The sequence below is a fragment of the Anthonomus grandis genome, chromosome 1, assembly GCF_022605725.1.
Source record: "Anthonomus grandis grandis chromosome 1, icAntGran1.3, whole genome shotgun sequence".
Lineage (NCBI taxonomy): Eukaryota > Metazoa > Arthropoda > Insecta > Coleoptera > Curculionidae > Anthonomus > Anthonomus grandis.
Genome location: NC_065546.1, coordinates 17,812,206 through 17,835,988, shown reverse-complemented (window position 1 = coordinate 17,835,988; position 23,783 = coordinate 17,812,206). Strand labels below are relative to the sequence as shown.

Genomic DNA, 23,783 nt, shown 5'->3' with positions numbered 1-23,783 from the left:
ACACCTTATCAGTGTGACCTCTGGGGCTCCATAGGGTGGTTATTGTTCTCCTCTATTGTTTAATATTTTCATCAATGATATTTTGGTTTGCTTTGAAAATAGTAATATTTTGTTGTTTGCCGACGATTTAAACTTTTATAGGGTTTTATCTGTCATGTTCAGAACAAGACATGGTTCTTTTGCAAGATGATCTGAATAGATTGTATATAGAATGGTGTGTTGGTAATAGTTTGGCTTTGAATATGGGTAAATGCAGTCACATTAATTTCTACAAAAGAAACAAATATGATAATGTTAATCTTAGGTAGACTGAAGTAGTAAAGGACCTTGGTATTTTTTTTTATGAACAATTGAATTTTAATACCCATGTTAACACTATTATAACTAAAGAATCTAAGGTCCTTGGTTTTGCCCTGCACAATTGTAAAAAACTCGGTCGAAAACATGCAAAAGGTTGAAAATATTACTTGTTGTCTCTTTGTTGGAGTATGGATCAATAATTTGGTATCCTCTTTACATGAATAATTGTATGGCACTGGAGAGAGTTTAAAATACATTTTACGATTCTGACTTTATAAACTTCACATTCCAGTTTCTAATGACCATTGTTATGATGAAGCAATGAACTTGCTGAATATGCGAAGTTTTCTTAAGAGACGCACTGAGACCGATTTAATGTTTATTTTTAAATTGCCTTGTGACTTGTCCCGAACTACTTAATAAAATTTCATATAATATTTCACACTGTAATCTGAGGATAAATCGATTATTTTCTTATTGCATTTTAAAGGTCTTATTAAGAATTTGTAGGATTTTTTTTAATAATTTTTAATAACTTGAAGTACATTTGATCATTGTTATTAATAATAATATATTTTGTTTTTTCTTAGCTAATTTTGCATTGTCAATTGTTCACATTTTGAGAGATTATTATTACTACTTGTAAATCAGTTTAATTATCCTTATCATTAAAATTAAGTCTGATAATTATTGTTAATTAATAATTAGTGATTAGATAGTCTAGCTTTTTTTTTTCAGAAATATTTATATTTTTTGTAATGGAGTTGATCACATGTATTGATTAAATAAATAAATAAATTAATTAAAGGATTCTTTTTAATTATCTTGCGTACAGGTCTTACCAACTAATTTCTAAAGAAAAAACACATATCTGTCTTAAATAATTTTTGTTATTATGATTTTGATGTTTCTGATGGCATATTTCACCTAATGAGAAATCAGATCAACATCTACTTTTTAAAAATAATATGTAGTCACCCAATGGCATTACAGAGGTAGCAAACATGATTTTTTTTATTTATCATCATCAAGTTTTTGCTCTCTTTGGAAATATGAATAATTTTTTTAATATTCTTTTATGGATTAATAATTACCTCCATTTGGAAGAACTATCTTTTCCCATTATTTCAGAAAATTACACGTTTGTCAATATTAATTATTTAAAAGTTTAGGAAATATTGACTAAGTACTAGAGAAATATCGGCAAACAAGCGTGAAAGAGTGTATTTTACTATACGCAAATAGGCGAATTAGAGTTGGGATTCTAGTTCTTTATCGAATTTTTCAAACTACCTATGTTAAATTTATTTAATAGTTTTTAATAACAAACAATCTGATCTTATATGGTTAGAGTCTCTTTTTTCTGCTGAATAGAACTGGATTGGTCTTAATATTACTTGCAAAAAGTTACAAAACAAAGCTTAATTTAAACACCAAAGACTAAATATACTATAATCGATTTTATACTCTATACTAACAAACTACGGAGTACCCGCAGTTTCTCACATTAAGCAAACGGCCGTGCGCATTAAAGCTTCGTAAATCGCGCCAGTACCACTCTCAAAGAAAACAAAGCAGGCAGTAGATCGGCGTATATAAAGTTTCTTGAGGGGTCGGGTTAAAAAAGTAATTTTCAAGAATCGCCCGAGGCCCGCTGGAACGAACGACCGAGACCAATCGGCCAATGCAAGCCACTCTTAATGACTTCATTATCCTAATCTCTCGTAAATAATTTGAATTTCCGACCGAACGGGATGACGAAATGAAATTGCCAATGATGCTTTAGTACGGTTTTTTTCTTTGGTTACGATGTTAGATTGTGCAGCTTAATTACGTTATTTTAAAGCTTCGGAAATATTATAATACTGCAACATCAGCATTTTATCTTGTCCAGTTGATTAACTTCTTCCTGCTGCTGAAGTTCTATATATTTTATAAAAATAGATATCTATTTGCTTAATTGAGAATAAAAAACTTGGGCTTGGTGGGAGATTCTGAGTGCATTTCGACGAGTAGTGTCCATCTAATCTAAAAGTGAATCGGGAACGCTTTTATGGGTGGACAAAAAGCAGCGCTTAAAATTTACGAACCCATTCGCGATCGAGAGAGTACCATGTTGGAAACATCATGAATATGTAAAATCCCGCGACGATCGCTCGATTAGAGAACATGACCACAGGAATTTTCGCATTGATGATTCGCACCATTTTTAACGTTTATGGAATCATTACATTGGGATTAGGCATATTTGTTATTTTCATTAAATAAAACTGTTACCAAATAAAATGCTTTGAAACTACAGCCCTATTACCGAAGAATACTGGTCATAAGAAGATACGTAGTGTAGCTTGTTTGTTGTTTTTATATTTTTTTGTTAAATAAACAATTCTTTAGTTAACCTGCCAAATTGAAGACCAAGTTGTTTCTTCAAGACTCATTAGGGGTCAATTCCATTTCACACTCATTATTCCTTAGAAGTTTTTACCTTAGAAATGCACTAACTTCCAAATATCAGTCAAATAGCTTAAGCTATCACAAGTTAAGCCTTTTATAGATCATGACTGTTACATTGTCCTGCGAATTCTCCCTAATTAGGATCACAGCACGTTCATAGCGCCCACGGGACGGATCAGCTCTATTTTACTTGGGCGCATTTGCATTGCGTATCGACTTAATCGTGAGAATGACCGCCGCTCGGTCGCTTAATGCGATTCGGTGGGTCTTTTAAATGCACACCAGCTGATATGGCGCGGCTTAATGTGATTTATTTACAAGTTTTGGTAAAATTATAGTTTGTTGCTGAATGACAAACTATCCTTTCCCTATTTGGACCAAACAATGAACAAAAAGCCATTTAAGCATACTTTTGAAAAGAATGCAGTTATAAGGATATACAGCTGATTTTTTTTGGAAGTCTATTACCAATCAGGTATATAAATAAGTCAAAAGTAAAAATATGAAGATAATTATATCGTGAATATTCTAGCATTTTTACTATTTATGTAGGCGCGAATTAAAACATACAATACTCAAAAATTGATTTAATACACACTTATAACATAATTATTGCACATCGTACAAACTAGAGACAATGACTGAAGACTCCCAGAATCATTTATTTGCACTGAATATATTTCGTAATATTTATTTCGATTTAAAAGTTACCCCAATAATCAGACTTGGACTGGTCTCATATTCTCCTAGCGTCGAGGTCTCTTCCTATATAAGGTAATCCTCTGTTCCTGAACATTCTCCAACTTTTAACATGAGTTCCGATATGTCACAAGGTGTGGCCACTGCTCTCTCCATCCTTGTCAATTTTGGGTCCAGGCGACAGACGAGATAATTCGAATGATAGAGAACAGCTGTTGTATTTGCGGTTGTTAAAGTCGGTACAAACAATATTATAAAATAGATTTTTTCCAACAAATGTGGAACAAACAAAATAATTCTATACGAATAGAGAAGTCTGTTGTCCGAACCGCATTAAGTAAAAGGAGCGGTTTTACGAATTTTGAATTATGCACACGTTTCTTATAATGCACGGATTAATATGATGAATATTAATATCGACAAAACCTAATTTTTTGCATTTTTTCATATTTTGCTTAATAAGGAAAACATAAAAGTTTTGCAGCAGATTTAATGTTTTAAATATTATGCTTAAGGCGAATAACTTCTCTGTGTTGGTGGACTCACTAAATATATTTTACCTATGAGTTGCTATGACACCAAATCACTTATGGAAGAAATATTTATGATAAAAATTGGATATATCATGGCAATTCTTAGATAATTTTAAAACAGTACACAACCCAATTATTTTATAACCGTCTAAAAAAACGACTCGCTCCTTTATTTTCCCGGAGGGGCTTGTTAGATGCAAATAAAGACAAACCAACCCACTGTTGCTCACGCTAATGAATCGGACTTAACTGACACACGACTGGCTTTAATTAGAGGCATTTTAACACCTCCGCTTTTTTTAAACAAAAGAATTAACATAGCGTTAAGTATCCGCTTTATGTCCGTTGACTCTTGGCTATCGTCCCTTGGCTCTATAAACCTATCCTGATTAGGTTTTAGTAAAATATTTAATATTTCTCAATATAAAACTATTGCATTAACAAAATTATTGTATATACTTTTTAAAATATATATTTTTTTATTGTTTCAGTGTTGGTGCGAGTCCAGGAAGTAGCATACTACTTAGTAGGGAGTTGCACCCTGCTTACAGACTGCCCCCTCATATGGAGTATCTTTACTCTTTGCAACATTCCACTGCTAATTCTATTCATAGTAAGTTTATTTAAATTATTAAGTAGTTTTGTATTGAAAATTACTAATGAGTAATAGAAGAAACTAGCAAAGTTAAACCAAAGCCGTTACTTACCTAAAACACTTGTATTTAAAAATTGTCCAATGATCCAAAATTTAAGTCAAAAAGAAGCAGGACATTCAAGAAGGCTACTTCTGGTTCCCTGTATAAAAGATATTTCGGAGAAAAATTATATAAAATACCAGGAAGTAAAACTTTGAAAGTAAAATCTTTAAGTCTCGGAATACTATATTAAGTTTAGTATGCAACAGTTTTTATGTTGCACACTAAAACATAACAACAACCACCTAAAAAATAATATATTATTATTTGTTTTTCGTTTAATCCAAAACAATGCCAGATTTACTTGTAAACTAGAAACAATATGTAACAAATGTTTCTAAATGGGTTTATACGCACCTCTAAAATTAACATTGATTAGAGTTTCTAAATTAGAAATTACTGAAAAACACATATCGATATATGGACCGAACCCACAATATTATGGGAAGAAAGTTCTTAGACGCAGGATCTTATATCCTAAAAGACATAAAATATTGCCCATATTTGCAGACTGCTGCTAACAGGATAGTCTGAACGTTAACTAAGCCATTATGCCTTTATGTCTTAGTTAGAATAATATCATCTGGCCCTGATACCTATAAAGTATAAATACTAGCAGAATTATTGGAATACCAAATTTTTAAACTGCCTTACTTTTAGTGCATTCTTTTTGGCTTAACTTTCTAAATAATTCTAATCCATTATTTTTCGTCACATCCCGTTATTTCGCACCTAGGTAATTTTCTTCTTATTCTATTTAGTTAGTAGACTTATTTCCACCATTTACTTTTATTCCTTTCTTGATATGTTCTAAGAACAGCTTGACTGTCAAAGTACACAGAATGTTTCGGAACTATGGGATCAAAATTCTAGGGGTTATTCAGAGCAACAATATGAAATATTTGAGTATAGACACCCATGTCCGGAAAAGAGTCACTACGGTCCTAAGACGCGTTACAATTTACAAAGACGATGAATTGCTGAGGGATTTAATGCATTTAATTTTGACCTTTTTGTATATGATATAATCATAATAATTGTTCAAAAGGACAATGTCAATATTTCAAAATTTTATAGCTGATGATTGTAAACAATTTATTGGCGCTTGTGTGTTATCTTATCACGATAACAGTGAAGCAGTTTCTTGGCCTCCTAGATTACACGATTTAACGTCGCTAGATTTTTTTCCTGTGGACATATGTAAAGTCTTTGGTCTACGAAACTTCAGTAAAAACAGAACGAGACTTAATTGGACGAATTATAGCAGCATTTGAAATCATTCAAAACAAGTATCAAATTCTTAGTCAAGTCCACCAATCATGTGCGATGTTTAAATCGGTGTATTCAGGTTGAAGGAAGATATTAGATTTTATTTACTTATTAGACACAATTATTATGATGATATCATGTACAAATAGCAAAAATTCAATGCATTAAATCCTATTTAAGCAGTTTATCGATTTTTCCGGATATGGGTCCCTATACTCAAATGTTTTCTACTATTGCACTAACCTCTAGAAGTTTGATCCCATAGGTCTAAAACACCCTGTATATCTCCTTAGTATAACCTTGTTTTTTGATTATCTGCTGTTCATCAAATCATAACATCCGAGATAGAAGTAAAATATTCATATTTATATTTTAGTCTTATCTCTACTTGAAATTCATATTTCATTTAATTATCAAGAACCAGATGTATCTAACTACTTCTAAAAACTCTTTATTTATTTTTTCGTTTGTTTTAATTTAGTATAATTCTTGCTGGTGAATCCTAAATATACATAAATATATTAGTTGATAGGAGTCATGTCGTTCATATACTTTTTTTATCAGTATAATATTGATTATAAGCAGCCTTAAAGCAATAGTCAAAATACATCTTAGTTATGACACTTGTAAAATTAAAATAAATGTTTAAAATCATATAGTTTGATAAAAAAGATGTTTAAACTTCTATGTAGAGATATAGAGACTCGACATTAACTAAGGAAAATAAGGAATACCAGCCTGGCAGGAAAAGCTTCTAAGGAAAGCAACGATAATTTCACTTGCTGTGTGACTTCTTGTTCATTCAGAAGGCGGGAAAGCTTTAATGTTTTATATAACTTCTCAAGTAGTGAGACTAAAATTGACCGTAGATCTTAGCTCACCTCTCTAGGGTAAATTGTAAAGACTAGGCTTTGCAAGTCCTGAAAAATCTCTCTGACTTAGTCTCACTAAATCTGTTGAGTTATGGGGATTAATACAGAACTGAAAAAGCATTAAAGGAAATAAAGAGTTACGAAAATTATGGCGTTAATATGATAGATTTACAGTAATACAACTGCTGAAAAAGAGTTAGGAGCAGATAGCTATCTAACTTACTAATAGAAGAGATAGTTTACTATATTTCAACTGCAGAAGAGCAGACCACTTATCCCATTTTAGAAATCTCAAAGAGAGGGAAACATATAAAGATTGTGATGGCACCAATAATTTTATTCAGGGCCAAATAGTGGAAGATGTCATCTGAGGTGTGGATCAACGAAGAAAAGTTTATAGGCCTAGTTGTCAGACATCCTTTACTACTATTACGCTTTTTCTGAACTTTTAGTTTATGTAGTTGCAGAAAGTGGCATTCTATTAATAACTTCTCCATTTTCTTTTTTTTATTATTAGGTAATATTTACTAACCATACAACAATAAATTATTTTAAGAAGCTACAAGAAATATATCGTAAATATGTACGCTCCAAACCGAATACAAAAATAACCAGTTTCAAAAGCGGGTTAATATTACAGTCGATAACGAGGTAGGGAATCTTTCATCTCCAGAAAGAAATTAACAGATAACGAAGCGACAGTTTGTAAATAAAGTGCTAAGGTAAAATAAACATTTCCGATGCGAAAATAAATCATTACGTTCCTTGGTAAATATACGGTTAAAGAGCACGCGAGCAAGACGGCTATAGTACGATTCAGCGCTGAGAAGTCTGAGGAGTATTTTTGATTCGAACGATTTCGGCCTTTTATAAAGTAACTTGCCACTTTCTGCACATGATACTATAATGCGATGAAGAACACGAATTCTTAATAAAGGATTGTCTAGAATAAAAAACTACTATAAAAATGTTCAAATAAATCTTATGATTTCAACTCTTTAGAACCTTTTTATAATGTGTGTTAATAGAGCTTTAATTAAGACTCTCATAACTACCAAAAAAGTCTAACCTACTTATTCTCACAAAAACGAAAAATAAAAAATGATGTTCTGCATGTCAGACAGACAACTCGAGTCAAATTAATGAATCTGTAATGCCTTTTGCCTTGTACAAATTACGGGAGTCGATTGTACGTCTGTTGCCAGTTGAAATTATGAAGAAAAACATCGTTAACGAGAGTCAAAAATAACTGCGCCGTCCGCATTTAGATCCAGATGCGTCCAAGAAGCGAACCACAATAAGGCAAGAATGGTTTTTATTAGTTTCTGACGATTTTAGATTTTTTTTGGTTTTGTAATTTTGACATCAGTGGCGCAGCAAAAAAAATATTCATAATTCAAAGTTTTTAAATAATTAAAATACTTAAAAAAAATAAAATAAATTTAATTAAAAAGTTAAATAAATTTCAGGTTTTTCCAAAAAATTGCAAAAAATAAAATAATAGTAAATAATAAAAGTCTATTTTTTTAAGTTCTGAAGTTTATGTCAATAAAGTCGGATGGCTGAAGATAAAGCTAATTATTGATTATTTTGACATTTATGTTTCTTTAATATTAGGATCGAAGAAAATAATGCAAAATATTTTGCAGCGGCTGTTCAAAGCAGATAAATGTTAATAAAATCGGTTTAAAATTTAGAATTAAACCGATTTTCTCTAAATCTGTTTATAGAAGCCTATTTATCCGTAGGGATCAGCTTTTCTTAAGAGCGGCTCCTGTAGAATTGGTTTGTCTACAGTTCTACAGCTAAAATCATTATAATTTCTCTCTCATAAAGTTGAAAACGTAGTTCTCATTTCTTTCATGCAGTAATTTTATTAAATTTTTAGTAGTACAGACATATTATTTCAAGTAAATTTTGTCAGCAAAATAAATAAAAAATCGAATTGTTATAACCGTCATAATAATTGCGTCAGAAGATTGAGGTTATTAAGTTACGCTAAGAATTATATTTCTTCCAAATTCATTTCATCAGTTTCATCAGTTTTTGCTACTTGAGATTTCATCTATTCGATGATTCTAATTTAATAATCGTAGTATTAGTGTAAATATAAATCTTAGTCTCCATATACTTTAAAGTTAGATAAATGTTTATAACTCAATTGCGAACTGATATTATTGAACCATCATTTCAGATGTAGATCACATAAAATAAAAATTAAATACTAATTATAGATAAAAATGTAGCACCCAAATTATTAAAAACAAAACTGTAATTTCTTTGTGTAATCCATAATAACCTGGACTACGTGGACTTTTTCGTGTTAAATTTAAAAAGGTTAAACATTTTAGGCTTAACTATAAAATTTATATATTTTTTATAACAAACAAGAGGGCATATATAATACATGGCAGTGTCGGTCAATATTATTTTAAAAAAGTAGGGTATGTTTAGCTATAATACGGGAAATGTGAACCTCGTTCTTATCTCGAAAAATATTATATTTTTCTCTATTTATTATTTTTTACTAGTTTGTACTATACAAAGTGTCCTGCGAGGTAAGGGACAAAATTTCACTACGTCTTCTTTAGATGAATTCGAATCGAAAATGTTCTACCTTGCCAAGATATGTCGACCTTGACATTGTAAGCATCCCTTTTAATGATGTGGCAGATAGATTTTTTAATAACATGGTGATTATTACTTAGGACGTTAGCGATATTGATTAATTTTACGAAGAAGTTCAGCCCTCGTATGTGATTTCTATGTGTACACTAAACTCTTCATAATATGTCCCCATAAGTAAAAGTCCAAAGGATTTAAATCCGATGAACGTGTGGAAGAGGGACAAGAAAACTGCGGTCCGCATCCAATCTAACTCCAGAGAAATTGTATTTAAATATTTACATTTCTACTATTATTGAGGGGCAAAGCACCGACATGATGTAGTCACTTAGCAATTTAGTCAATTTAGCGCAAATTAAAAATACTCTAAATTCAGAACCTAAATTATTTAAAAAAGAAAAAAGATTTTAAATTTTTGAACCTATTTTTTTCACAAGCATAACACTCTTTTGATCAAATTTTTTTGTTGAGACTAAAAAGTGTAGACTAAACAAACAAGTTAGCTCAAGTGTTAAGCCTTTTGCTCTTTAATTTTTATTCCAATAATCTTACTTCATAGCTGAGTTTCTGTAAGTCTCACTAGTATGCTCCTGATATAAATCCTGATTTATTCCATCCGGCTTTGCTACAGCTACAAAAGTTATAGAGAAAGGATCTTAATAATTCAGTTGTACTTTTAATCCGCGGTACTTTGCCTATAAGTTCAGTTTAATCAAAATTAATAATATTTAGTGAAACTAACATAAAATATAGTACAATAGACTTGGAAAGAATTGAGTTTTCTTAACTTCGACAGTTAATTTATTATATACACTTTAAATTACGGGTTAAAATATATCTACAGAAAGTTAATTCTACCTTAAAGCTCTTTTATTTTTATAGGTGATATTATTTTTACAATGATTTGAGGCTTTAAAAAGAACATTAACTGATACTTTAGAAACTAAAATATTTTACCTTTTTTGAAGTAGCTTATTCACCTTACCTCAATTTACTAGATACAGAAAGATACAACATGTGCAAAAGTCTTGTATAAGTTTTGTCTATGGAATGGTGAGGTCTAAATAAATTCGAGGTTTCAGAGTAGTTTTACATAGCAGACATGCGCAAATGATAATCTTTCATAAGATAATAATTAGTCAGTATTCAAGTCGCGATCTTATTGCCACTTTTTGTATTATATTTCTATATACTTTATATTATTTTAAATTATATTTCTAGGGAATTAAAAAATCTTTAAGAGAAAGTGTTTAGGAAAAAATAAATCTTTAATAAATTGTATATCATTGTTACTATGCACGTATTCACTGTATTCAGTAAGTTGTAAAGTGTAAATGTAAAATATTTATTTTTATGAGGATCCAGTTTAATTTATATTACAGTGCTTTTTTTATTTTCTTGCCATTCAAAACAACTTCGATTTTTTTTAAAATTGTTTTTTGTCCCTTTTTAAATATTTTCTATTATATTTAAGATAAATCTATGTTATTGTATTTTTACTATTATTATAACGAAGGAAAACCCAATTAACGTTGGTTTTAAAAGAATTTTCTTAATACTTATGCTTAAAAATAATCCTTTACATTTAATAAATATTTTAACAATTTAATAATGATTTTACAAGCACGTCACTGATTTTTCTATAATGGGTACTGCCCTTCCTGTAGTCGTATTTAGCCAGTCGTTTATTTAAGACGCATGGTACGGTTTTATGGCTCGGATTTTATGGTGTTGTGTTTTGTTTGGATGCAGTTGTTTGTTTTACGTGCGCTTCAGTTGTGTTGGCAATAAAAGGGTTTATATGATGCATGGATACCAGTAGGTGCCAGGTTTAGGACATTCACGTTGATTAATGATCATATTTTTAAAGAACATTACCCGTGCTGTAAGCTCTAAAAATAATATTTTAACACTTACTAATTGGCTGCCGCTTAAGCAGCTTTAACAAAGCTGTTAAACTTAATAATGAAATAAGTTAAGGCCACTTAAATTCAACTTAATAATTTTAATAACTAACAAGGAGTAGCTTAAAAAATACACGCAATATACCTTCCTTTATAGGGCTTATTAACAAGTCAAGCAATAAAAGTCTATATCGATATTTTAGTGCTGCCAGTGGCCGGTATTTCAGCTCTAATGTACTGGTACGGTCGAGCGACCGGTACTTGGTCCAGCCTATCATCATAAAATTTTAAATTTACGGTTTTATTTGCATATTATTTAAAAATTGCACTAAGTTATGAGATTAGCAGGTTGCATGTGGTGCAGAAATTGTTTGCCAAGGGCGTCCATCATCAATATTTTATCGTCTATTTATTCTTTGATCATTGATTTATGCAATATTAATAAATTATGATTTTTTTAAATTTTATTGATAAAAACAAAAATAAAAGAAGATTTGAAAAAATTTAAAAAAGAATTGAATATTTTAATTTTAATATTAGTTTGTATATAAAGTAAAATAAGTAACTGGGTTAGAGATGCACATCTAATTTCATTTCTAGATCTTATGGCTTTCTTGGTTTTCTTGGGTGCTTGAGCAAAAAGATCCATTGATTTTTCAAAAAATGACGTTATTTTCAAAACATTGCTTTGCGAAAACTCTCCAATAGGTCAATTTTGGACAAGGATATATGGCAGTGTTGTCATACTTGAAGTTCATAATGTTAAAGTAAATCTCGGCAGTTATTAACAAAGTTAATGTAAGGAATAAATTTCGGCTTTTACTGGGAATTTCTTGGAATGCGTTGTAAGTAAGTTTCCTATTATTGAATATCTGTCTTACTAATATAAAAATATTAAGATACTTAGTCTATTTTAACATGCACTTGCTGTTTAGGATATACTACATATTTTTTTAATTAACTTTTTTTTAATTAATTGCTAAGGATCCCTGATTTAATATTTACAAATTTAAGAGTATAAGGGTTGATATGTGCTTAACCCAACTCAATCCAACTTGTATACAAAAATTTAATAAATATATAATTCTTGTAATCGAATTATATAGGAATACAATCCTAAGAAAATAGCTTCGCAATCCGACAACGCTGTAGTTATTGCTTTGCTTCTCTGAATTTTGAATAGGTTTCGTGTCAAAATTATAAACTTCAACGTTCCTAAGTTAAAGGAGGCAATCCAGGCAAAATAAAGTAAAAATATTTTAGATCAATATAAAAGTGATTAGTCGGAGATAATACTAGTCCCCATGGTCCATATGCATAACATTTCGTTTTTTTTTTTGTTAAAAATCGGCTCATTCAATTTTTTTTTGTTTTAATTTAATGGATTTAAGGTAGGCTTTCTAAACATACCAAAAAATATCTAAAAATCGTGGAGTCATAAATTGCTCAATCACCGCTTTCTTGTACTTACTCCAGATTGTTGTTTCTTTTGCTGTTGGTTTATTTTTTGAACATTTATCTTCATGTTCTTCTACCAAAGCTTTTACTTTTGAATTATGGTAAGTTTTATACATAGTTTTTCTTGGCTTCTTTTGAGCTGTTGTCAAAATGTTCATAAGGTCCCTTGGTTTGGTTCCTAAGGTATTTAGACCATAAGAAAAAAGTTGAACTGAAGCATATAGATCAGACCGAATATTTTTTAAATATTTAATGTGTTGTTTAAGTGACCCAGTTCAATTATGTTAACTTTTAAGGGTTAAATTGGATAAAAAGAAAAAAATTGAACAGCTTGGATTTCAATACACCCCACATCCAACTTAACCCTTAAAAGTTAACATCTTTAAAATGTTTTCTTCTGTAAAGTTCCTTAAACTCTATACCTTTCCAAGCTAAAATCGATTTAGTTTAGCTTTATCATTTATAAAGTGTTTTATATTTTTCTTATATATCTCAAAGAAATTATCTCAATATGTTAAGGCACACATAAAAGAAATTGAACGACATATCGTGATGCTTTGTATATTAATACTAATCTATGCAATGAAAAATAGCTCTTAATGTTTTTATTGGTAAAGAGATTCCATATTATGGCGACTATTGTTATAAATTTGTTGACATTAGTATGCAGTTGTTTAGCTCAATTAGTCAGTAGTCCAACCAAATCGGAAATGATTTCTTATTTAAACATTTTCTGATAATTGTGAGCCCTATAATAGAATCATCTATGGCATCTTTAATAGAATATAAAACAAATCCTATTATGCAGTGACGTAAAAATTAACTTAGTTATTTGTTGTAGGTCTGGGACTAAGCGCCGAGTACCTGAACGCTAGAGGACTTACTGAACTGCATCCCTCTTCCACCCTGGCCAGTAGTGAGTTTCCTTTCGGCCTAGATGGTAAGCTTTACTAGGAAAAATCATAAAGGGTGCCAACTTTAAATGTCATCAATAAACATAACAAAAAAAAATTCTAATTAGTAAATGCACATTCAAGCCGCGTGCTTAACTAACATAGCTTTAAAATAATCATGTAATAAAATTCTTAATTAAGAATTCTCGATGTCGTTTAAAAAAGGTGTCCGCACAACCAATTTTGATTACTTTTCCGTCTTTATTGTCGTTTTAATTTATTCTTGTTGCGTCCACGCGGCAACGCGACCCAAAATAAATACATCCGTTGCTTAATTTTCGGCTTTATTATTTTTTGTTTCCTTTTCGGTGGTGTCTTGAATCGTTAATTGGACTTAAATGCACTTTGTGTTGTTTTTTAAATCATTAGTAGAAACGATATAAATTTAAGTTATCCAAACTATAATTTAAATTCGAAAACTCGAATTATGATTTAACCTTCAAGTCATATTATTTTTAAGTTTCAGGTTCAAGACTGTGCTCACCGCGACTGGCAAGAGCCTCACGCAAAAGAGCTTTATCAGCCTCACCTTACTCCGACCTGGATCTCACCTCTGTTATTAGATTTTCTCCCTCCTCACTTGCCTCACAGTTAGCTGCTGGCAGTCGGAGTTCTTCAGTATGTAGCGGAAGTCTGGGACATTTATCTGCTGGTAAGTACTGAAGTATTGGAAAAAAGCGTTTATAACCAACTGAAAAGAAAAATATAACAAGCGATATATTTTTATTACGTTCTTTTTCAGCAAACTTTTTTTCAACAGGTGCCATAAGTCCCGCCCTACACCCCGCTTTACTCTTACGTGGTCCCGGGGCGCCGCCCCTGCTTCATCCCCACTCACATACGCCTACGTTTGGACTACACGGGACGCAGCATCTACCGCCTCACGCCCAACCATGTGCTCCTCTCCCGAAGACTGATGTAAGAAATTTTCTTTAATCACTTACAAATATATTTAATGGATTTTTGACTTGCAGAACTATAGTGAGAGAATCAAAGCAGATCAACACCATCAGCATATAGATATAGAAGGTAGAAGAAATAGTAGAGTGAAAAAGGAACCCATTAATAATAATGCGGCAGATGGTAGCGGAGAACAGGGTGATCTCAGAGATGAGCCTGGAGACTTTATTGAAACAAATTGTCATTGGAAAGACTGCAGCACGGAATTTAATACTCAGGATGAGCTAGTCAAAGTAATTTAAAATATATATATATATATATATATATATATATATATATATATATATATATATATTTATTGTATATTTATTACTTATTTATTTTTAGCATATTAATAATGACCATATACATGCAAATAAAAAATCATTCGTATGCCGATGGGATGGTTGTTCGCGAGCAGAGAAACCATTTAAGGCCCAGTATATGTTAGTGGTGCATATGCGAAGGCATACCGGAGAAAAACCTCATAAATGCACGGTAGGAACTAAATAAAATATTTATGATGGTTCCTATATAAAAGTTTTTGGCTTTTACAGTTTGAAGGATGCGTAAAGGCCTACTCAAGACTTGAGAATTTGAAGACACACTTAAGATCTCATACTGGAGAGAAGCCATATACTTGTGAGTATCCCGGCTGTTCTAAGGCATTTAGTAATGCGTCTGATCGGGCTAAACATCAAAATAGGACTCATAGCAATGAAGTAAGTATAAAAAAATAATAAAAAGATTTAGAATTACATAATTCTTCTGCGCAAAAATTAAAACATGTTTATTTTGCATGCGGAAATTTTAAAGTAAGTACCAAATACATTTGAATTTTTAAGCAGGAAGAAATCTTGTGTTATGCACAAATGCATTATTGTAATTTTTTACCCTCTTTTAGAAACCTTACGTTTGCAAAGCTCCAGGTTGCACAAAACGCTACACTGACCCTTCTTCGCTACGCAAACACGTTAAAACGGTCCATGGTGCAGAGTTTTATGCCAGTAAAAAGCACAAAGGCAGTGGAGATGATGGATCTAGTGGAGGAACAGGCGGCCGTCTCGACGCCTCACCAAGAAGTGATGATGGTGCCAAGACGACGAGTCTGAGTAGCCCAAGTGTCAAAAGTGAATCGGATGTCCATTCACCACAAGCGCAGGACAGTCCCATTGGTGGACAGGATATGGATACTTTGGTAAGTGAAAATATACTTCAAGGGTCTTTTGAAAAATTAATTGTAATTTTTATAGCGCCTTCAAACACCTGGAGCAGTTGATACTCTCGAGGATTGGACAGCTGAAGCAGAAGATCTAGAGTTAGAAGAACTTCCGGTTGTCCTTCGTGCTTTAGTAGGAGGTGGCGCCGCGCCTACTGCTGGAATAGGTCCACCTAGATTGAGAAAACCTGGTGAGCAATACAATAACGTTGTTAATAATATAATCTCTTATTTCCTTGAAGTGTAATGAGATGATAATAAACCATTTTTCTTTACAGTTGGTAGGCCTCGAAACCCTGGCCTAACCTCTCACCGTAAAATTGCTGATCTAAATACAAGGATAACGAACTTACGAATGGACCCCTGTAATCCTCAACCACCTCAAACAAAGCCTCAACTAACTGAGCTGCAGCAACGTCTTCAACCACCAGTTACTCAACAACAGGTTCAGGTGAGAAGGGACAGTAGTTCCACTGTCAGCAGTTACTATGGTAGTATGCGCAGTGCTGACATGAGCAGAAAAAGTAGCTTAGCATCACAGGTAAATTACATATATTAATGTTTTTTAAATACTTGGTAGAAATTTATTAAAATACAAGTTATTTTTGAGTTAGGAGCAATAAAAATAATTTAAAAATTTTTTTCAAGGTATCAAATCTACGCCAAGGAGGTCCAGGTTCATTTTATGATCCAATTTCAGCCGGTAGTTCCCGACGGTCTAGTCAGTTGTCAACGGCTACTACAGGAGGTCAGTGTTTAATACCACCTCCATCTTCCCACCTTCTTGCAGGGCAACTGCAGAGGTTGCAAAGTCAAAACCAGGCTTCTCCCAGTAATTTAGTTTTACAGGTAAAACTGTCTTAAATATATAATTTTCAGCTGACGATGTTTTACGAAACAATTTCTTACAGACTCAATCAAGAAATCTTCAACAACTGCCTTCAAATCAGGGGCTACCATGGGCTTCCACGACAAGCTCAGAAGCGCGACGTGCCTCAGAACCAAGTAAACCTGGTATAGATCCAAGAAGTCCACCCCCCAGACCTATATCACTCAGTCCACCACCGCTTAGACGAGTTCAGAGTTCAACTGAGCTACATCCAAACCAGGCAGTTCAACTAGATGAAGTGGCTGAAGGTGAGATGGTTGAAAACAAGCTGGTCCTTCCGGATGAGGTGCTATTGTATTTAAATCAGGTTGCCGATCAACAAGTAAGTCTTAATAAAATTTTGTTTTTTATAATGTATATTTGACTAAATTACATTTTAAGGGTCCTAACTGGACAGATCCGGTATCAGAACCACTCCCTAGTCCATCAGCAACAGTGGTCCCATCTCCACAAGCCACTTTTAAACCACTTTCACCTACAACGAATCCAATTACCCAATTGCTTTCACCGCAAAGTCAAGTGACCATGTCTCCACGTCCTTACCAGCCTATGGCATCTCCAGGATACCAACCGATACCTTCTCCAGGAACTGCTCAGCAAATGATGTCCTCACCAGTAAGTGTGCAAAAAGTAATGACTTGTGCTCAGCAGGGGTTGCCTCAAGTTAGTCCAGTACCAACTAATGGAAACTTAGGAGCAAACATGATGCCTTCTGGTGTCCCTACACAGCAAGTTTTGGGGGCGTCACCTGCTCATGCGGCCAACTATCAGGTAATATACATATATAACTTAAAAATTCTTGGTATTTCAATATTTGACTATTTAATCGCAGATAATGCAATCTCCTGGCCCAATCTACACTGATGTGCCATACAATGCGTTATCTCCAGCCACAGGCAATATGGGATCACCAACTTCGAATTACAGTCAAATGGTGGGATCACCTATGTCAGCGAGGTGCCCTCCTAATCACATGATGTCACCTCCGCACGTTGGCTCTGCTTCTGTGAGCCAGCAACATTGCCAAGGTAATAAATTCTTTTTGTTTACATGTACACATTTTAATATGATCGTTAAATTATAGGAATTATGAACCAACAACCCAATAGCCATATGGGTCATATGAATAATCCCTGTCATCAACATAGTTGCAGTCATCAAATGATGACCCAGAGTATGCAAAGAGCAGCTTCTTGTTACAACAGTCAAAATAATAACAGGCATATGCCCAATCAACCAAAATGTTACCAACAACCGGCTCAACATTGGTGCAACAATAACAATAATGGTATGTCAATGTCACAATCTCAGAACATGTGCAACGGGCAACATCATGTGTATGCGCCTATTCAGTGCAGTCAAAATCCTATGCAGATGAGCTATAATTGTGCTGGTGACTACAGCCAGCAATACATTGGCCGACAGCAACCTAATCAAAATGCGACCACTTATCAACAGGTAAGACTATCTGCATCAAAATTTTATTTCATAATTTTTCAGTTGATCAAAATGTAGTTATTAACGAATTGTTTATTTTAGGCTCAAAATGCTCTTCCCTCACCAGCAGCTGGTGCTCCAGCTCCCTCAACTTACAACGAAGCTCCGCCCATGCGTCCCGATACATACCAACGCACTTTGGAGTATGTCCAGTCCTGCCAAAGCTGGAATGCTTCGAGTGAACCCAACCACAATCCCAATATGGTAGTGGGAGATATGACGACATCGCTTAGTTCTTTATTGGAAGAGAATAGATATCTTCAAATGATTCAATAAAGTTTTTCAGTAGATGCATAAACATTTTTTTAGTATTTAAGTTTGTTTATTTTGTATATACTTGTATTTGTTTTTTAATTATTGTCAAAAGTTTAAGATAATTTTATGGTAGGGTTTTGACGGCATTTTATGCTCTGTATATTGTGATATTTATTTTTTGTTTGCATATATTTATATGTAGCAATATATCTCTAAATAGCTTTAACAGTGTCTTAATGTAAATAGTACATAAGCATAATTTTTGATACAATCAAAACTTGTATAAAATTTATTGAATGATACGGAAATAAATAATAGATTTTTATTTGTAATTAATTAATTTTTTTATTAAATAGCTCAATATCCTGATATATATCTGACTATCCATTATAATCGTAAAGTTAAGTATAATTTCTCTTAATACGTCGATTTCATAGAATAAATTACCAAATAAATAGGAGAATGATGAGTCAGTATACCAAACATTAAAACATTAAAAAAGCTTCCCTACATTACCCGTCATAGTTTAGAAACTCTTCTACAAATACTATTAAGAAAGCTTCTCTACAGTACTCGTTATAGTTTAGAAACTATTCTATAAATAAAGCACAGAATAATTAAAATAGAGAATTTTAGTCCTAATACGAGTTCGAGTATAAGGAATGTTTACACTTTCCGTGAGTTTAAAACATCTTGTCGGACTTGCATTGTCTTATTTATTTATTGTAACACGACGTTTCGGTTGGTAAGTATCTCCAACCGTTATCAAGTGTAAACTGGATTTAACCAGTAAACCAGTTTACACTTGATAACGGTTGGAGATACTTACCAACCGAAACGTCGTGTTACAATAAATAAATAAGACAATGCAAGTCCGACAAGATGTTTTCACTGTACCATTGTCTACCACCTTCAAAAACAGATTCCGTGAGTTTCAAAATGAATTGCAATTTGCAACGCAATTAACGGATTAATTAAGGGTTTACAGTAATCTGTTACAAAATCCTATTAAAGAAACAAGTTGCATTGGTGGATATAGAAAGTTATAGTCGAGTATTGGTAAATGAAAGTTTTAATTAACATTTACTGTAACTAGACGCTATCAATGATACCTCGAGGATCTACAGATATTGTCTATATATTTTTGAAACAAAAAGGTTTCAATTTGATTGCATTACTTCAGTGAAACTCTCTTTTTTCAATATTGTCAACAGGTTTTTAAAGAGTCCGAGGCGTTTAAGACATGTGTCTCATAATATACAAGATCACCGAGTATGGGTCGGCTGGGACCATCTTATTTGTCTTGCTAGTATTGAGAAGAAACTTGTTTACGCAAAATAACGTCTTAATTATTTTGCAATAACTTCGACTAGTTTTTTCAACGGCTTTTTTGCTTGTTTTTATAGACTGGGTAAAGGTAGACATAGAAACCAGTTAAAATCGTAAACTATTTATTAAGTTCCATAAAAGATTAGTAAGTCGTGATTAAATAATAAATAAAAAAATAAGATAAATTAAAAATGAGACAGGTTAAAAGACATCGATGTTAAGCTTACTGTTCAGAGAATATCTCAGTACTATCTTATAGATGAATCTTATTTCAAGATTCATCTATAAGATCTAAAACAAGTATCTAAAAACCTGTACTTTTGAAGTGTATATAATGAGTGACATGATTTAACGCTTTGCTTAAATCGCAAAATATAGCACCAATATACCTAATATTGTTAATGAAATCCAAGATTCAGAGCGATCATTGTGGTGTTTCCTCCACTTTTAAATGGCAAAATGATATCTGTAAATATTACTATTTTGAATTTAATTAATTCTCGTAATTGAATAAATGACATTTATTTTGAATTATAATCTATTCTTCCTCTCTGTTCGTTAAAAAATTATTTTCCTTTTGTCGATACACGCGCTCAAGAATTCCTTAACATTCTTTTTTATTTTGGATAAATTGTAGATATGTCTGACCTGTGTCGAAAGTTAGTTAACTTTTGGCATGTATTTCATGCCTTTAAATTCTTTCTAATAATTTATTATTTGTCAGTACCATGAAAAATACGTCGTAAAACCGCCTAATTTAACCTATTTATTGACTTAAAGAAGATTACAAAGGTACTAACATTATAAGAAGAATCATCATTATACTTCTTATTAAATTTACTTATTACAAATAAAAATGTCTTAAAAAATTAATAAATTGGCAAAGAAATACAAGTTTGATTTAATTGATATCTATAAAAATAATGTAACTTCAAACAGCTTACACAATCCTATATATGCTTTATCGTAACAAGCTTATACACCACACTGTGGTGACTTTAACTGGAATAAATTCAGTTAAAACTAATCAAATTTTATCTCGCAAAATTCCTGAGACCCGTCGATTTTTGTTTATTTTTTTTTTCACATTTCAAGATAGTTTTTGTATTTTTTCACCTACAGGAGGAGGGTCCAAATTAACCCAAACTTTTTTTTTCAAATGGAAAGCCACTTTTTTTAAACTCTCATTGAAAAGAGCCCTTTTTCTTGATTAAATTGCCCTATTTACTTTTGTGATTATCTTAAGGAGAAACACGAAAAAAAAACATTAAATGATTAAAAGTCTCGAAATATTTTGTGCTGGTAAATTTTTGGCGTGTTTGTTTGTTTTATTGGTATCGAGACATTTTCTGCCATTGTTGTAGTGTCACTGTTAAAGTGAATTTCAACCAGTTGTTAAATAAGTTAACTTATATTGAAAAAACGCCTTATTTATCCGAATCCCACAAGATTGAAATCTTAATGATGATTGGTTATGGGGACAGAAGTCGTACTCAGCTAGAGGTTGTTCACTTATTCAGGCAGAAATATCTAGATTTGCCACCTATTAACCAAGGTACGGTTAGTAAAATCCAAAGCAGATTTCGAGAAGTTGGGCACGTGAGGGATGTTTCAAGACAAAGGTCTTCTAAAATCGATGAAAACACCCAATTAAATGTATTGTTAGCGATGGAAGAAAATCCGGTAACTGCAGCCAAAAGAGTAGGTCGCGAAAATTCTTTTCATCATAAATCTGTGCTAAAAATTTTAAAAAGTGCAAACAAACGACCTTATAAAATGCAACCCGTTCAAGAGTTATTGAAAGACGATCCAGATCGCAGAGTTCAGTTTTGTGAATTAATGATGAACGCCATTGACGAAAATCGCATATCTTCGGAGTGGATCCTTTTTTCTGATGAGGCTACATTCACCCTAAATGGCCATATTAATAAGTAAAACTGTCGCTACTGGTCTGACGAGAACCCACACTGGGTAAGGGAAACTAATACACAATATCCCCAGAAAACTAATGTTTTTGCTGGCATAATTGACAGGCAAGTTATAGGGCCCATATTCTTCAATGATAATTTAACTGGGGAAAGATATCTAGAATTTCTTGAACATGAACTAGTTCCAGTCTTACGTGCCTTATATCCGAGTCAGTTCGATCCAGATTTGTTTGATGAAAGAATCTGGATGCAACAAGATGGTGCTTCCCCACATTATGCCCGTAATGTACGCCAGTATTTAGATGACAATTTTTTAAACAGATGGATTGGTAGAAGGGGTGCAATCGAGTGGCCGGCATGTTCTCCCGATCTCACCCCACTTGATTTTTTTCTCTGGGGACATTTGAAAAGTCAAATTTATATGAGCAAACCAGGAAACCTAGACGAACTCAAAGAACGTATTAGATAAGAAATCCGACAAATATCTCCAGAAGTGTTAGAAAATGTCAGAAACGAATTTTATTATCGTCTTGGGCTTTGCCAACAAGTAAATGTTGCTCATTTTGAGCATCTTATACATGAAACGCAACTTTTAATAATTTAATGGTTTTTTTTTTCGTATTTCTCCTTTAGATAATCACAAAAGTAAATAAATAGGGCAATGTAATCAAGAAAAAGGGCTCTCTTCAATGAGAGTTTAAAAAAAGTGGCTTTCCATTTAAAAAAAAATGTTGGGGTTAATTTGGACCCCCCCTGTAGGTGAAAAAATACAAAAACTATCTTGAAATGTGAAAAAAAAAATAAACAAAAATCGACGGGTCTCAGGAATTTTGCGAGATAAATTTTGATTAGTTTTAACTGAATTTATTCCAGTTAAAGTCACCACACTGTATGTATATCCTTGTAATAATACACAATATTATAAATTGCATATTAAATGCATATTACTTATTATAATAGATGTCTTTTAGGTTGTGTTTACTTAATGTTTTCTAAGACCTGAATTACACAGTGTCTATCTAAGAATTCATAATTTTTATACAATCGTTCTTTTCGATATCTCAGTAGTATCTCAAAAAATGGTTTTCAAAGCTATAAGCAGCAACTGGTGCTGTTCCCTTAACTCAAATTAAACGGTATAGGCTATTTGCCTAAATCTCAATTGCTTCTTATTATTTCTATTTAATTATTCTGATTCTCGAAAGTAACATAATTTGAGTTGTTAACTGATAATAGTTTACAAATAAAAGAAAAGCAACATCAACAAAACTTATTTTATTCTTTCCTAAATGCACGTAACAAATACAGTTAAAAATATACACAGAATATGTAGATATACAAAAACTAACATTTAACTAAGCCTAAAATACTTTTTGACGAGTACACTGCTGTAGCATCTAATCATAAGACAAACAAACACTCACTGCAATAAAATACCATGTTTTTTTTAACTCCATGGCACGCATTCATACAAAATCCGAACTAAATGCTGTCTTGATATTTTGGTGAAAGGTTTAAAGATAATTTCGCCTGGATAAAATACAAAAGAACAAACACACATCTACTAAATAAATTAGCTAAAAAGATTTAAAGCTAAAAATGAACTAATTTTTTACAACAAAGCTGTACATTATAAGCTACAATCACAAATGTGGCAACGAGGCTTTTATCTTTATTCAGTACTGTCTCTCTCTACTGTGGCCAGCTCACTGTCCCGATCTTTTATCCATATTGCATTGTATATACAATAAATATGCCAGATATTTACATGAAAGTCTTTCTTCCTTCCTTAGACAAGTATAGGAAAAAATTCTACTAAATATATATTTAGTCGTCCTTTAGAAGACTTAGGGGATTTGTTTTGCTTAGTTTGGTAGTTGAAACACTGGTTTGTGCTGATATAAGTGCTGTAAAAAAAACTGATGATGTAATAAAATGCAATAAACATGTTAATTAAGTATTTAC

The 23,783-nt window shown here is 32.3% G+C and overlaps 2 protein-coding genes across 8 annotated transcripts in view; one reads left to right on the top strand and one right to left on the bottom strand.

The window, feature by feature from the left end:
• Positions 1–18,893, top strand: part of LOC126750057 (transcriptional activator cubitus interruptus) — a 176,682-nt gene extending 157,789 nt beyond the window's left edge. For 3 of the 5 annotated variants that reach the window (XM_050459558.1, XM_050459577.1, XM_050459571.1), the window contains 16 exons: positions 4,478–4,599; positions 13,651–13,749; positions 14,223–14,414; positions 14,505–14,680; positions 14,737–14,955; positions 15,050–15,199; positions 15,259–15,423; positions 15,606–15,899; positions 15,955–16,111; positions 16,199–16,461; positions 16,569–16,769; positions 16,832–17,131; positions 17,191–17,580; positions 17,642–17,837; positions 17,894–18,267; positions 18,349–18,893. In XM_050459558.1, the coding sequence (XP_050315515.1) occupies positions 4,478–4,599; positions 13,651–13,749; positions 14,223–14,414; positions 14,505–14,680; positions 14,737–14,955; positions 15,050–15,199; positions 15,259–15,423; positions 15,606–15,899; positions 15,955–16,111; positions 16,199–16,461; positions 16,569–16,769; positions 16,832–17,131; positions 17,191–17,580; positions 17,642–17,837; positions 17,894–18,267; positions 18,349–18,582 (3,532 nt within the window). In that variant the 3' untranslated portion in view covers positions 18,583–18,893. Of the gene's footprint in view, positions 1–4,477; positions 4,600–11,240; positions 11,266–13,650; positions 13,750–14,222; positions 14,415–14,504; positions 14,681–14,736; positions 14,956–15,049; positions 15,200–15,258; positions 15,424–15,605; positions 15,900–15,954; positions 16,112–16,198; positions 16,462–16,568; positions 16,770–16,831; positions 17,132–17,190; positions 17,581–17,641; positions 17,838–17,893; positions 18,268–18,348 lie in introns of those variants that run through there. The other 2 variants (XM_050459564.1, XM_050459583.1) reach the window with 2 other exon arrangements.
• A 4,185-nt stretch (positions 18,894–23,078) lies between these two features.
• Positions 23,079–23,783, bottom strand: part of LOC126737930 (SPARC-related modular calcium-binding protein 1) — a 98,456-nt gene continuing 97,751 nt past the window's right edge. For all 3 annotated transcript variants that reach the window (XM_050443037.1, XM_050443045.1, XM_050443055.1), the window contains one exon: positions 23,079–23,725. In XM_050443037.1, coding sequence (XP_050298994.1) covers positions 23,646–23,725 — 80 coding nt within the window. In that variant the 3' untranslated portion in view covers positions 23,079–23,645. The remainder of the gene's footprint in view (positions 23,726–23,783) is intronic.